Genomic DNA, 16022 nt, shown 5'->3' with positions numbered 1-16022 from the left:
TGAGGCTGCGAGTGACGTCCCCTTGGCGTTGTTAACCACCTCTCCCAGCTGCAGGCATAAAAGGGTCAGATTTTTACGGTCAACCAATGTCAAGATTTTTACGACTGCTTTCTCACAGGCTGGCCCAGGTATGCACCAAACTGGTATAGAGCTAAACGTGAACATAGTCCCGTATGGAAAATTAATGGGAGTCTGAAGCCTGATGTTCCTTCGTCGTCTGCTTTCGCCAATCTCCATCCAGTGCCGCTTAGTAAACTATAGACTATTTTAAAACTTGTAAGCTTTCTTTGGACACGTAGGGGAGTTGTGCAAATCTACATAACTTGGGGAAAAAATGTAACAAACGAAAAAAAAATTCTATTTGAAAAATTAAAAAATATCGAACACTTTTGAGATTTCGATAAAAAAAGGACCATGTTTTGACAGCAGAGATTTTTTTTACACATTCCATCCTTTATCTCCCTTGGCGGAAATGCGACTGATAGTGCCCACGTGCTTCCGGCAAAACACACGACAGACGAAGAACGACATGTCAACAAACCAAACTGTTTTAAAAGTTTTGTGGATTACGTCATAGGCAACCTGAAAATGCTATACTCATTTTAAATAGATAAGGCCATAATTAGACGTCCGTTGACGTAATGCCAGCGTGATCAATCGACAGAAACGAGGATTACTGACGCGTAACGAGTGTAGCCAGGACGGTGGAGGCCTGTCAGCCTGATTCGGCTGTAGCTACCTAAATGACGAGCTGACCGAATCAGTAAAGACCGGAATAACATATTAAAACATTCCAATGTTGGGATATACTTTTGTTTTTCGAAAGTACATGTATATAGTGACGTTATAATACCCACAAATCCTCATCAAATTTGACCAGTAAAATACAACTTCGGATGCATGTAGTTTGAAAGCATATATATTGACCTATATTTATGATTCATGCATACGATTTTGAATAAAATGTGTTGTTGAGTTAGCGGCACATTAACTATAAAGAAATCATTGAATAGCCTGTCGCGATCAGCTAGCATAGTTATACTTTATGTTCATGCCATAACTCATTAAAGTAAAAGAAAGCTAAGATATGAAGTAAGATTCAACATACAGACAACTGGAAACTTTGCGTAAAAATACTTTCATTTACTTTTTTAGATTTTTTAAGAGTGTTGAAAGACATTTAAATATTTGAATATTATGATGGGCTTTATCAGCCATACTGATGGTATTTAGAAACTTAGATATCACTTCACCTTTTTTTTTTCCTGATGTTTACCAGAAGGTAGGGATTTTTGGGAACATTATTTCAGTAATCATTTACTCACAGGTAAAAAGAGTTATTCTATCTTTCAGTGTCGTCATTAATGTTGGATAAACTCTTTTCACAAAAATCTGAAAAAAATAAATGAAAGTATATATGCACATAGTTTTAAGTGGTCTATTTAGTGATGCCTACTTTGATTTTTAGAGGTCTTTTCCTTTAATTCAGCTAAATTGTTCAGTTGTTCATTCAATTCAGCTAAATTGTTCAGTTGTTTATTCAATTCAGCTAAATAGTTCATTTGTAGGCCTACTAGTAGACATAGGTCTCCTAGTTAAATCCAGGTTGATGTTTAAGACTGTTTAACATTTCGGATTTTAGTTTTTCTTTTGCTTTTTTGTAAGGATTCAAAATGCAAATGATGTGTTGAAACTCCAATTAACTCAGCAACTGTAGGAATCTAAAATTAATTCCTCAAATTGCATTGCATTTTGCACAGATGTTCAAAATTCATTTAAACTAAGCTCATCTTATTTACTTCGTCATCTTCTTTTTCAGATTTTATTGGGCACTAAAGACTGACAGGTTTCTCAAAGGAGGAAGGACAAGCATGATTTTTTTTACTTGACCATTTGCTCCTTTGCAGAAAAATGATTGAGGTTGAGTGAGATTTAAGTTAACGTATTAATGTCCAGTCCAATGGTTGTTGTTGTAGAGCCCTTTTACGGGGGCTCACATAAACAGTTGCTGGATCTTATAACCATGGAGACTGGTGACCACGCCCTCTTCACGATGCCCTCCAAGAAGTGGCACTGGAGAGCGAGGACATCAGCATTACACTTTAGCCAGGTGATTCCATCTAATTCCAATTACAGGTAAGGACCTAAAAAGCTGCTTTAAGCATGGCTGATCAGCCATTGACAGTTGTCCATAGCCGTTGTACACGTACATGGGCTTTTTAGTTCCAATTGAGGGCGCTAAGCTTATCCCAGATCATCGTTGACATAATTTCCATAATTTTAACAGTTCCTTTGTGGATTTAGAATTTTTCTACCAGAGCTACAGGCACTGAGATGATTACTAGCACATATTTTTTTCAGTTCCCATAATTTCTGTTTGTTTCAGAGTACTGTTTTGTAGCTCTGTGCTTAATCTAGCTGAGTTAGTGGCATTGCGTCCAGACTTGGGGCATTTGAAGAAGATCCTCTACTTTCATGAAAATCAGTTAGTCTATCCAGTCCGCAAACAACAGGACAGAGACTTTCAGTATGGATATAATCAGATTCTATCTAGGTAAGCTCTGTGTAATATAAATGTACATACAATTTAGAACTAAGCAATATGTTTAAATGATTGGTCAACCTGCAGATGGTTATGTCTTTCCCCTGGGCTCTGCCCAGTTTCCTGCCATCATAATGCTTGCCGCTGTCGTATAAGTGAAATATTCTTGAGTACGGCATAAAACACCAATCAAATAAATAAAATAAATAAATAAATGATTGGTTAGTGAAGCCAATTTTCATTGATTGCTTATTTCTTATGACTAACAAAATATTTTTAAAAAATAATAAAAAAAATGTAATATTTGTTTTGTAAACTCGACTTTAAACTCGACTCGAGCATAATCAAGGTCAATGAAAATTATATTAATACATGTCCACTGTAGTGATCTGTAATTTAGTTTATACATGCATATATATGCCTAAAAAAGTTACATGAGTTATAGTCTCAAGAATTGAAAACTTAATTATCAGCTGCAGCCTAATTGCTTTCATATCTACACCTAGTTTAATGCTTCACTGGGTAATTATAGTTATGGAAATGTGATGACATATTGGGTTATGTTAACTTTTGCCTATGTTTTGTTAATATCTAGTGATATTAATTCCCTTTATTTTTTCAGTTTGGTAGCTGATGTTGTTGTATTCAACTCCCAGTACAATCGCGACTCCTTCCTCGGCTCTATCAAGACTTTTCTAAACATCATACCTGACCAGAAGTCCTTACAACTAGAAGAACAGATACGACCCAAGTCGTTAGTTTTATACTTTCCTCTTAATTTATCTCACATCGCAAAAGAAGGCTCTCTTTCTGAACTTGTTAATGATGATTTGGATGTGGATGGTAAAAATGGTGAAAAAGTCACTTCGCAGAAAACGTGTATCAGTATGTCAGATTGTGAGCCAACAACAACAACATATGGTTGCCATGGTGATAAAATGACTATTACCAAAGGATTCCATGACAACCAGTGCAGCAACAATTCTGCGATATCAGAATCAGTGACTTGTGATGTTTATCATGAGAATTTAGACAGAAAAAAAAAGAAAGCTGCAAATTTTCAGGCAAAATCATGTGGAAATCAAACGAAATCTGTGGAAGACGGTATCGGTGTACAGAAACCTTTGCACATTGTGTGGTCTCATAGATGGTAAGTGTAATGGAATTAGGTGTAAAATTCATGAATTATATCTATATACTTGCATGTACATGCATATCTGTTGTGGCAAATTGGTGATTATGTTTGCAGATGTCCATTGTCTAGATCTTTCTGTAAAGCCTGCCAGTTTTGACGGCTAAATGAAAACTCTAATGGAAATGGAAGAAACCGTCAGATTCATTTTCTTGTCAACTTGCTTTGTGTGTACAAATGTTCACTTGCATGTAATCATTTATAACTTTCTAAGATGCATACTAATTAAACTGCTGAATTTTTCATTCTCTGAAGCATCATTTACAGACGCAGAAAGTGCTTTGCTTTCTGAAGGTCAGCGATGTTGAACTCTCTTTTGTGTTATGAGTTAGAAATGCTACTTTACTTGATGTTATGCCGGCATAACAGTTGTTGAAATAATTTGGTGTCCCCTTGCCCCTGATAAGCTTTCCTTCCAGCACATTAATTATTCACATAAATTTCAAAACAATTTTAGCGTCCGCTTCGGGACCGGTAGATAGAGGATCAATCCTTGATCGAGTCACACCTAAGACTTTAAAAGAGGAAGTTGTAACTTCCTCGCTTGGCGTTCAGCATGAAGGGGATAGTGCAACGACTGGTTGACCCGTATCAGTATAATGGCTCGGGCGGGGCAGCTTACTTGCCTTCGGTAAGTCGTCTCAGTGATGCAGCACTAAATAAAAGAGCGGTGGAAATCCGTCCTGCAACAAGGAGGCACGTTACACGTACATGCACCCTAAGGATTCCTTCGTCGTCCATATGACTGAAAAATTGTTGAGTACGACGTTAAACCCCAAGCACTCACTCACTCAAAACAATTTTTGGGTTCAAAATTCAGCATATTAACATGTTAATAGTTGTCTTTTAACTTAATTGTCTGCAGTTTTGTATTTGTCTGAAAATGCTATGGCACTTACCCCCTGAGACAGATATGCTAAATTTTATACAAGTGTATTTATTTATTTGATTGGTGTTTTACACCGTACTCAAGGGTATGTCAGTTATGCGATGTCAGCCAGCATTGTGCTGGGAGGAAAGCGGGCATAGCCCGGGGAAACCCACGACCAATATGTGTACAGGTACTGTATAAAAAAATTATCTCTTACTTGCGACAGGCAGAAAAAAATATTTTGACCCCTGTTTAATATGAGTTTGACATGTTACAAAGTACTTCAGTACCAGATAAGATTAGTCCCAGCAGTACAATGGCAGCACTCAAGGGAGATAACCATTGGCAATGTAACAACTGTGTGTGCGTTTATCATTCTCTTAGAACCCTCACAGATCATGAGGCCTTGATGACATTATAAAGTGGTTCACAAAATAATACTTGTATGTCTGCATAGTGTAACATTTCTTAAAGACCGCTTGTCTTCAATATTATGGTGTGAATGTCTGCACATTACACATGAAAGTTCATCAGAATCTTGTCAGAGGTCAACTGTTTACTCCCAGCACTTGCTTCCCCCCACCAGTGAAACTAAAACCATTGTATAAGTGAAAAATTCTTAATTATGGCGTTAAACAACATGTACATGTAAATGATGGAACTGGGTTGGGGGGTTGTCAGGTATTTAGAGAAGGTTGACAAAGTCAGTAATCCTGTCTGCCATCATATTCACCTAAGTGAAAAGGTACTGTATTTAACCTGCGGATGGTTGTGGGTTCCCCCGGGCTGTGCCCGGTTTCCACCCACCATAATGCTGGCCGCCGTCGTATAAGTGAAATATTCTTGAGTACGGCGTAAAACACCAATCAAATAAATAAATAAATAAATACTGCATTTAACAACAATCAAATACCCTAAATGACCCAAACTTTATCCATGACTAAGTTGGTCATTTTTCTAGTTGCTGGGAGTTTTATTGATTTTGGAAAAGTGCTTTCAGATGTGTTTGGAAGGTAGGATGATATCCTACTGGGGAAATGTAAATTTTTGCACCAGAAGTAATATCTCATGAAATTGATTTTGCTTCAGAAAATACTTTTTACTGGTTGAATTTTTAGATTATTCAGGGTAAATACAGTCTATTGGACAGTGAAAGTTGAATACCATTAATAACACTGTAATATTCTATCTACTTTTTATATTTTTACAATGTGATGATTTTTTTAGAATGTGTATTTGAATGTTTGTAGGTTAGATGTTTTTTTTTTAGCTGTAAGCCTTCATGGACATGTATATAGCATGAAATTACCTTGTTACGTGATGTAGAGAATGTTAAAGTTGACTGAACGTTTATTTTGACATCATATTGCTGCGCTGAGATTGGAATGTCATAAAAAAAAAAATAAGTTTTTTAATATCATGGCGTCTATATGAAATATCAAAGTGTAATGAGAGATTGAAGTGGTATTTAACATGTGATATAACGCCTTTGTCGACGAAGAAAATCCTGACACTTCCCTTCTATATAATAAACAGTTAAGTGTAACAAACGTGTATGTATTTACATCTTTCACAGGGAACACGACAAAGATCCCCAGACATTTTTCCAGGTCTTGTACAAACTTTCATCAGAGGGGTTAAGTTTTACCTTGTCTGTGATGGGAGAACAGTTCTTAGATGTTCCAGGTAGGTGAATTAGTTGTTAATCACTAATATGTACATAAATGCTAGTCAGACTTAATTTTTAAGTCGTATGACGAGGAAGAGTGGTTAGGTGTGTATGTAATGTGTCCTCTTGTGGAAGGTTGCGTTCGTGCCGCCAAATACTGCCGCCACTGAAGCATCAAGCTGAAGTCACCAGACATGACACCCCACCCAGTCACATGATACTGACACTTGGCCAACCAGTTCTGTTTCCATTTTCTAACCACCCAGTGTTGAGTGCCAAGTGAGGCAGCAATAAGTACCATTTTTCAAGTCTATAGTATGACTTTTTTTTCTTTCTTTGGTTGATGTTTTGTGCTGTACTCAAGAATATTTCGCTTATACGATGGCGGCCAGCATTATGGTGGAAGGAAATCAAGCAGAGCCAGGGGGAAACCCACGACCATCCGAAGGTTGGTGGAAGACCTTCCTACTTACATTGGAGAGGAAGTCAGTATGAGCTGGACTTGAACTCACAGGGACCGAATGGGTGAGAGGCTCCTGGGTCAAATGCTGCGCTAGCGCACTAACCAACTGAGCCATGGAGGAATAAAACATATATAAATATAAAAATAAGGTTGCATTTATACCATCCCAAAATATAATATGGTCTTTGCAATATACCTCTTTGAAAACATTTAACGTGCTTCTTTCATGATTTCAGATGTTTTTCAAGAGGCCAAAGAGAAACTGTCCAATCACATATCCGCATGGGGTTACCAGGGCAACAAGGGAGACTACTACAGGGTTCTCCTAAAGGCAGATGTTGCTGTATCAACCGCTCTACATGAGTTCTTTGGTGTAGCTATGTAGGCACATGTATATCTTCATTGTTATGTCTATCTGATCATTCACAGCAGCTGATAACGTCTGTGTGTCTCTGAAACTACTGGGTAAAATGTAGTGGAATTTATTTTGCAGTTTCATAACGACAAGGGAGTTGACTGTACAAATTTAGGGGTTTGGTCGTTGGTGTTTGTAGACACATCACAATTTTGACTTTCATTTCGGGCTTGTCTGTCTGACATCTCCAGAAAGGCTGTGCCAAAATTAATCTGCTTAGAAACAGATCACATTATAGCTCTTCTTTTATATGTGGGAAGACATACCTTTTGCTTCTAAAAGATTTCTTTTGGTAACTTTGAAAGATGAAGCTTTTTTTTCAATTTATTTATTTATTTTTTTAATTGGTGTTTTACGCCATGCTCAAGAATATTTCACTCATACAACGGCGACCAGCATTATGGTGGGTGGAAACTGGGCAGAACCCGGGGGGAAACCCACGACCATCCACAGATTGCTGGAAGACCTTCCCACGTATGGCCGGAGAGTTTTTTTTTTTTTTCTTCTTTTTTTTTTTTCAAAATCCCATTACTTCCTCTCATGTGTGCCAATTTAACAACAGGAACTCCTAAAGATAACTTGTAGCTACATGACACCTCACCTTGTTTTCAAAGAAATATTATATTTCATGCCACAAAATAATAATAATAAAAAAATAAAAAACAACTAAAAAAACAACAAATACAACCCTAGTTTTTTTTTTTTGGTTTTTTTTTTTTTTGCTTTGAAGAAGCTTGACTTCGAATATGTTAAACCTGATAATGTTTTTGTTCTTTTTATAATCTAGGTTAGAAGCTGTCCATCTGGGGTGTTACCCTCTGTGCCCAAACAGATTGGTGTACCCCGAAATATTCCCAAGTATGTTAGATTCTGTTTATATTCAGAATTTTTAATGAATTTTTCATGTTGTGTTTGTCTTCGAAGCTCAACAAAGACTTGACTTGAGCGAAAATTGTTCCAGTCTGAATTGTAATATGAATTTTAATACCTTAGAGCTGTGCTAGATTATGAGGTCATGGAGACAGATATATTTTGTTGTGTTGTGTCATTGGTATTAACTGAAGGTACGTGTATAAGATTTTCACCATGTCAACTCACATGGTTTTACCTGTAATAACTCTTTTATTCACTGGTGGATGGAGACCATGCTCAAAAGTATATCACTGATATATGACGGCAGTCAGGCCCCCTTATCACAAGAGCTATCTTAGACTTAAGTCAAAATTTCAAATGACTTAATTATTATTTCTTATGTAATAAGGTGAAAATTTGGCTTGATAACATAAATTCTGGGTAAGATATTGTACAAGAAATTGTACAGCTATAATAACGAAAAGGAACACACCAAATTTTTTGACAGATATTTTAACTTTAAGTCTAAGATCGCTTTGTGTTCCAGGGTGCGAGATGAATTGGCAAAATACTATACCCTTCCCAACATGTGGATAACTTATAATACATCAACAGTCCCTCTTTTCACACCATGTCTAAGTTTTCTTCTGAACGGTAGATTTGAATATTGCTTCTTGCGTTCTTTCCACTAACATATATCGTGTCAGTTCTTCAAAGTGAAGTACCTAAAATATAAAGATTTATGCAGCCAATCAAAATAGCCGACATTACTACACAAAATGTGAAAGCAAGACATCTATAGGACAAATAAGAAACTAGATGGGAATGTGTTTAGAGTTCAGATCCACTAATGCAGAACAGCATTAAGGGAATAGTGCAACGACTGGTTGACCCGTATCAGTATAATGGCTTGGGCGGGGCGGCTTACTTGTCTTCGGTGAGTAATGAAGCATGGCAGCACTAGATAAAAGAGTAGTGGAAATCGGTCCTGCAACAAGGAGGCACATTACATCCACTCTAACGATTCCTTTGTGGTCAGATGACTGAAAAATTGTTAAATACAACGTTAATCCCCAAGCACTCACTCGCTAAAGCAGCAAGTCAGTGTAAAGAGCAACAGCTACTAAATCTGACATTTATAGTGATATTGAGCTTGGCCAATGAGATCACTAGGCAAGTACTTTCTAGAACTACATGTAGTGAAACTGCTTTCTAAATGGCAGCTATGAATCTTGTTTGCAGAGGAATGTCTGTACAACACCAGCCAGCAGCTGTACAAGAGACTGAGAGAGTTGTGTAGACGCCCACACTTAGCCCGATCAAGTCCCGTGAAAGTAAGTATTACATAGCTAATTTGTTCTGTGGTACATTTAAATATTATCCATATCATGCAATATCGTGTATACGTTTATATGCAGAATTTTTGCTTGAATTTACTATGAAATTGTCTAAGGATAGCCTATAAACATGCAGGCGTTCTGCAGACCGTTCTGCAGTGTTTAGAGCACTTGGGTACCTCGCAAGGACTAGGAGGTGAAAAATAACATGGAGCTAAATGGGACAAATACTGATTTTTGCCGATTTTCAAGTTTATTACCTTTGGGCTCTGAAACTATCATGGCTGAAGGCTAGATACATTTTGATTACTTTTCCTTCAAGAATTTCTTACCTGAAAGCTATATTTTTTATGCTAAAATCGTCTTCAGTGCCCATCTTACCTGCATTAAATAGTACTTAGTTAATCACGTAACTAAGGAGTGTGCTTATGATCAAATGAGTGGCTCAGAGCGGCTATGACATCGCTGCAAAGCTATCAGTTAATAGACATTTGCCAATCCTATCACGTCAATGTTTCACACAGCATTTTACAAAATGGCAGATTGTCTGGGCACAGCTAATGTTCACCATCCGCGAAAGAGTGAGTGAGTGAGTGCTTGGGGTTTAACGTCGTACTCAACAATTTTTCAGTCATATGACGACGAAGGAATCATTAGGGTGCATGCACGTGTAATGTGCCTCCTTGTTGCAGGACGGATTTCCACCACTCTTTTATTTAGTGCTGCATCACTGAGACGACTTACCGAAGGCAAGTAAGCCGCCCCGCCCGAGCCATTATACTGATACGGGTCAACCAGTCGTTGCACTATTCCCTTCATGCTGAACGCCAAGCGAGGAAGTTACAACTTCCTCTTTTAAAGTCTTAGGTGTGACTCGGTCAAGGATTGATCCTGGATCTACCGGTCCCGAAGCGGACGCTCTACCAACTGTGCTATCCGGGCCGGTCCATCCGCGAAAGAGATAGAGGAGAGATCATAGAAATTCTTGGCGATTAATGAAATGAAAGTATAAACTTCAAAAAATCTCTCACACTTTCAAGGAATGCTTTAAGAATTAATTTTCCTCCGAAAAGCCTAGAGGAATTGCTCGAAAGCCAGGTAAAACCGAAAGATTTTGATGACTTTCTGTACGTCATTTCCCTGTTGTCTTTCAGTTAAGTAGGTGAATTTTCAGAAACTAAATTGCCGGGTCCCATGGCAACAACTGTCGGTAAACTGACCAATCAAGTCGACGTTACTGTTAAACCAATCGAGCTCCATGGCCCAGTGTTGAGTGTCAGGGATAGTTTAGACGAAAGCCATCTTACAGTATTGATACCAATACTTTCGCTATGACATCATCTATTCGGGTTACATCCCTTTATAGTAGAGATGCTTTGTAGAGCTGTGTCAATACCCAATAACCGTATCCACAGCGATTAATGGCTATGATGTTTGTTTATGTATGTTGCCGCAGTGTGTTAATGTGCATGCATAATTGGTTCCAGTCAAAACTCATTGTACACTGGTTGGTGCTAGTGCACACATCGTCTACTTCAATTTGAAACTGGCTTATTTAACGCTCGAAATGTAAAATGTAGAATTTATCATTAGCAGAACCTTATAGGTTTGTTGGGATAGATGAAAAATGTGATATAATCTATTGCGATTTACTTCGTGCACCATGTTAAGTTAGTCTGGAGAAGATATGCAGAGCCTTTCTGATCTCTCCCATCCCCATGGTGTTATTGCCGTTTTTAACTTGGCAGCCAGGATATATGGTTACGAAATACTGAGTGGTGTCTTTCTTTATTGATGACGACTGGGCAATATCGTCTTGGGATGCATGAATCCGACACGCCCGTCGGCCTTCCACCCTTTCTAGCGAAAGCGTTAATTTTCATCACATTCTGGTTGAGAGCAATTTTGACGCCATGGCCACACAGTGAGTGAACATTGGCAAGTAATTTGTGCGCGCAACAACTGGTTAACATATTTGCAACAGTTTTCCTTATGATTGGTGAGATGTGTGTTCTTGATTGACAGTTCATTTGTCAGAGACGTTAAATGTGTACGCCCTAATTAATGGCAAACACATCACCAACTTGAAAATTTGTTTTCATGAAAGTTTGAAAATATCTTTCAGTTCTTTTTAAAATTCGAAGGATTATAGGACAATATGAATTCTCATTATTGGTTTTCAAGATAATTTTGGCCATACACCGTTTTATTTTGGGAAGAGTTTACATTGAAAGGTTCTTGGAATGTGATCGCTCAACTTTTCCTGCCAACACATCATGAGCGCAATTATACAATAGAAAGGAACACCGTTAGTAGACCGTTTGAACAGACTTGTTATACGCCAGTACATTTCCCTGTTTGACATGCTTCAGCTGAAAAACTCTGGAGACAGCGGTGCTTTGAAAAACTCAAGTCTTTCCCTGGTTGGAATCGCAAACTTGACCACAGCTATTTCACCAACAGAGGATCTCTTATTGCCAACAGTGGCTGATTACATAGTGACAGTCTTTGCCGTGCTTATCGCCACCACGCTGTTGGCCACTAACCCAATTCTTATCGGAGCTTACCTGCACTCGGAACTGTGTCAACTCTTAAAGGTTATGACCACGAATTTGTTCGTCTCAGAATTTGTATCAGGAATAGCTCTGTACCTGGTGACCATTCAGCCTTTCTTTGGGCAGTACGACTACTTCTCGTGCTTGGCGGTACAAGTTGTTCAGTTCATCGCGATTTCAAGCTTTTATGTAGCTGTGTTCTGTCAAGCATTTTTGGCGTGGCTGGTCGTAGAGAAACCTTTTCTGCAATCCTCTGTCTCGATCCAAAGTGCCGTACTTGTTTTCGTTGGGATCTGGTTAGCAGATATTGTAATAATTCTCGGCTGCTCTTTTGGCCCTTCTTCTCGCGAGTTGTCCGTGAGACTACCTTATCAATGCACGTTCAGCTCTATCCCAAGAGCAGTGGTGTATTTCGTGGATTTCGGAATTATCTTCCCAGCTTCCTTAGGGGCGTATGGTTTCATGACCCGTGTGGCGCACATATCCTTGGCAACACGCCGCCAGATAGACTCCTTCAAAGAAGGAGAGACGCCATCTGGTGTACTATATGACCGAAAACTTTTCTTGAAGGGATGCGTGAGTTGGATATTGTCGATACTGTATACATTATCCCATAGCGGTATCATCGTCCTTATGCATCTAAGTGTTTTCTGTGACGTTGTTGTATCCTGGCAAAATAGAACAGTGTCCATCGTGTTTTTCACCGTGGTCTGTCTCCATGGCATGTGCGCTGCACCCAGTAAAGTTCTCAGGGACGGCTTTAACAAGATGAAAAGAAGCATTAAAATGCGCTGTGGTTGTTGATTAAACTTATCGACAAAGTGATTGTTGAGTACATGAATACATTCGAAACAATGAGATTGTAAAGATTTGTAGTTTCCTTATAGGTTTGTTGGGATAGATGAAAAATGTGATATAATCTATTGCGATTTACTTCGTGCACCATGTTACGTTCGAGATTCAGAAAGTGATAACAGTTCTGCATGATACTGGGGAATTTTATTCACATTCGATTTCATATTCTGTGACTGTCCATTGCATTGTTGCATCTGGAAGATGATGATCCTTTGTGGATGGTAAATAATTTTTATTCCGTCTAGGTATTACATGACGATGGCCAACATAATAACCCACATGTATTGTAACAATATTTCAATACATCGAGAGTATATCGGCTTTCATAAAATTGTTCTCTTTATGTCGTTCAAAAGTGCAACCAGAGTATGTTATTAACAAGCAAAAGCAAAATTTTATTGGCTACACAAAGTTGTATTGTCAGGCTACAGTATGATTTCATTGACACACTACGACGCACTTCAATTGGCAAGCTACAACACAGTGTTATTGGCAGGCTGCAACAAACTTTAGTGGCAGGTTGCAACAAACATTTAGTGACAAGCTACATCAAACCTTGTAGCAAGCTACAGCAAATTGTTAATGGCAGTCTGCAGCAAACGTTTAGTGGCAAGCTACAACAAACTTTTAGTGGCAATCCGCAGCAAACATTTAGTTGCAAGCTACAACAAACTTTTAGTGGCAATCCGCAGCAAACGTTTAGTGGCAAGCTACAACAAACTTCTAGTGGCAATCCGCAGCAAACGTTTAGTGGCAAGTTACTACAAACGTTTAGTGGCAAGCTACAACAAACTTCTAGTGGCAATCCGCAGCAAACGTTTAGTGGCAAGTTACTACAAACATTTAGTGGCAAGCTACAACATGTAATGGCAGGCTACAACACAGTTTTCACAAAGCCGCTCATCTTTGTTTCTCGGCTGTTCGCTCGCCACAATATGGCTATAGTATTACCGTCATAAGCTATAAGTGTCGTTAGGCCGTAATCATTCATTCATTCATTCATTCATTCTTAACATGTATCATTCAAGACAAAGCACCATGACTTAAGTAGAATTAGGTTGAGAAAAACTGCATAGATCTGGTCTAGAAATACACAAAACGCTGTAAAGTCGTCACATGTAATATGGAAGATAAACCTGTCACTATAGGTCGAACTGTCTGCAGTGTTCAATTCAGCCAAGAGCTCTACTGCAGCGAAGCGAAAGAGAACCGTTAACATGTGTTATGAAGGTACGGTGTGCTATTAACTATAAAACACGAACATAGTGGAGTGAACGCTTTACCGTGATAATCTATGCCGATAAAGACGTCAATCGTAATGAATGTTTCACTGTATATAACAGCTTTGTAAACACTGCTGCATGATGTGTCTGAAAGGATTTGACAAACATGATTGTTAATGTTAAACATTGCACATTGAAGACTGTCGTCATACTGGTCACGTGATTTGGGACAGATCCCGCAAACCTGTACTGACTGAAGTCGCAATTTGAAGCGATGTCAATAAACTTATCTTGTTCTAGGTGGGCAAATTAAGACGGCCCAGTGACCGTGATGTTTATAAAAACATTATAAAGAAAAAACATTAATTTCGCTCTCCAGCGTTCGCATTATACGAACCCGGCCCCTATAGCACAGTTGGTAGAGCGTCCGCTTCGGGATCCATAGATCCAGGGTCAATCCTGGGTCGAGTCACACCTAAGACCGTAAGTCCTCGCTTGGCGTTCAACATAAGGGCATAGTGCAACGACTAGTTGACTTTTATCAGCATGATGGCTCGGGCGGGCTGCTTACTTGGCTTCGGTAAGCCGTCTCAGTAAAGCAGCACTAGATAAAAGAACGGTGGAAATCCGCCCTGCGCCAAGGAGACACATTACATGCACTGTAAGGATTCCTTCCTCGTCATATGACTGAAAAATCGTAAAGTACGACGTTAAACCCCAAGCACTCACTCACCCACAGCCTTTGGTGCTGTTAATACTTTATACACTTACGTTCTCTTTACCTATAGAGTATGCGCAAGATGATTCTAACCAACGCCTGAAACAATTCATAAATGCTGACTAAAATGAGCCGCGCGAGAACACTAGTGTTGAGGGCGCTTGTGCTGTTGCTCCTCATCTTCGTCCATTTATAAAATGCTGGAAAGTGTATTTTGTTAATGTATTTTATTAATGTATTTTATTAATGTATTTTATGAAATGATATTTTTCGTTGTAACTGTAATTGTTACTCTAATATAACCCTCCATAAAATGGCGTGTGTCTTGTGAAACTATTTTAAAGAAGTCATAAATGTTAGAGTACATGGAAAGATTTGAAAGTATGCCTTTTTTCCTTTTCCAGAATGCCTTAGACTTGGATAGGTTCTCCTGGGAAACACTTGGCCCAAAGTACAAACATCTCCTAGATGTTGACGGCACGACAGATGTCACGTGACTGGTGAACGTACTTTGACTGGTACATTGTGACGTATCACGGATTTTCATGGATGGCAATGATCCGTGTATTTCAAGTGTAACTACATAGAGGGTGCTTAAACCTCTTTCTGTGCAGCACCAGAACAGTGGCGTGTCCCACATATTAAGTGGTCGAGATATTTTACTGAAAACGTGGTTGTGCCAGCAGCCAGCGAATGGTTTTCCCCGGGTTTTTTTCCCTCCATAATGCTGTCCGCCGTCGTATAATTGCAATACCGTTGAGTACCGCGTAAAACAACAATCAAACAAACAAAACCAGTAAGGCGCCGAAGTAGTATATTAACAACAAAAGGCCAAAGAAGGTTAACTGATGTGGTCGCAATGATCGTGGGTTTCCCCAGGACTTATGGTTTCCTCCCACCATAATCCTAAAAGTGAAATATTGTTGAGTATGGCGTAAAACACCCGTCAAATAAATAAATAAATAAACTGATGTGGTCACATAAATTCCTCATACGTGTCATAACTTTCACCTTATTACATGTATGGGTTAAAAAAAACTACGGTTGGATGTTCGTAGACAAATACTGAGATGTGTAAAAAGTTGTATGTTTCTTTTGGCGGTTTCCTTCAGCCGTATGAAACCTACTGTTGTCGTGGAAGTGAAATATTCCTTTGTGCGGCGTTAAAATGAATGGAAGATAATAAAGTAAGGCTTCACCTGAATAAGTGAATATAAAATTGTGACGTGACGTCAGTGTACACGTACCTTGACACTAGCAATGGTATGGTTCATAACTAAAAACATTTGGAGAGTGCATAGTTTTCGAGATGATGGCCCTCTTTTGATGC

At 38.7% G+C, this 16022-nt stretch overlaps 1 protein-coding gene across 1 annotated transcript; it reads left to right on the top strand.

Moving 5' to 3' along the window:
- Window positions 1-1905: 1905 nt before the first annotated feature.
- Window positions 1906-15594, top strand: LOC135476577 (tRNA-queuosine alpha-mannosyltransferase-like). Its single transcript, XM_064756648.1, has 8 exons — window positions 1906-2136; window positions 2387-2554; window positions 3165-3692; window positions 6182-6291; window positions 6974-7118; window positions 7940-8010; window positions 9247-9338; window positions 15097-15594. The coding sequence occupies exons 1-8, from the start codon at window positions 1949-1951 to the stop codon at window positions 15187-15189; spliced, it is 1395 nt and encodes a 464-aa protein (XP_064612718.1). The 5' UTR covers window positions 1906-1948; the 3' UTR covers window positions 15190-15594.
- Window positions 15595-16022: the final 428 nt, after the last annotated feature.

The sequence above is a fragment of the Liolophura sinensis genome, chromosome 10, assembly GCF_032854445.1.
Source record: "Liolophura sinensis isolate JHLJ2023 chromosome 10, CUHK_Ljap_v2, whole genome shotgun sequence".
Classification (NCBI taxonomy): domain Eukaryota; kingdom Metazoa; phylum Mollusca; class Polyplacophora; order Chitonida; family Chitonidae; genus Liolophura; species Liolophura sinensis.
This window is presented reverse-complemented; position numbering and strand designations above follow the sequence as displayed.

Excerpts from the sequence above, each read along its gene's own strand:
- LOC135476577 (XM_064756648.1), top strand. The coding sequence starts at position 1,949 with ATGTCCAGTCCAATGGTTGTTGTTGTAGAGCCCTTTTACGGGGGCTCA. Across the intron at positions 2,555-3,164 it reads TATAATCAGATTCTATCTAG|TTTGGTAGCTGATGTTGTTG; the intron begins GTAAGCTCTGTG and ends TTATTTTTTCAG. Across the intron at positions 7,119-7,939 it reads GAGTTCTTTGGTGTAGCTAT|GTTAGAAGCTGTCCATCTGG; the intron begins GTAGGCACATGT and ends TTTATAATCTAG.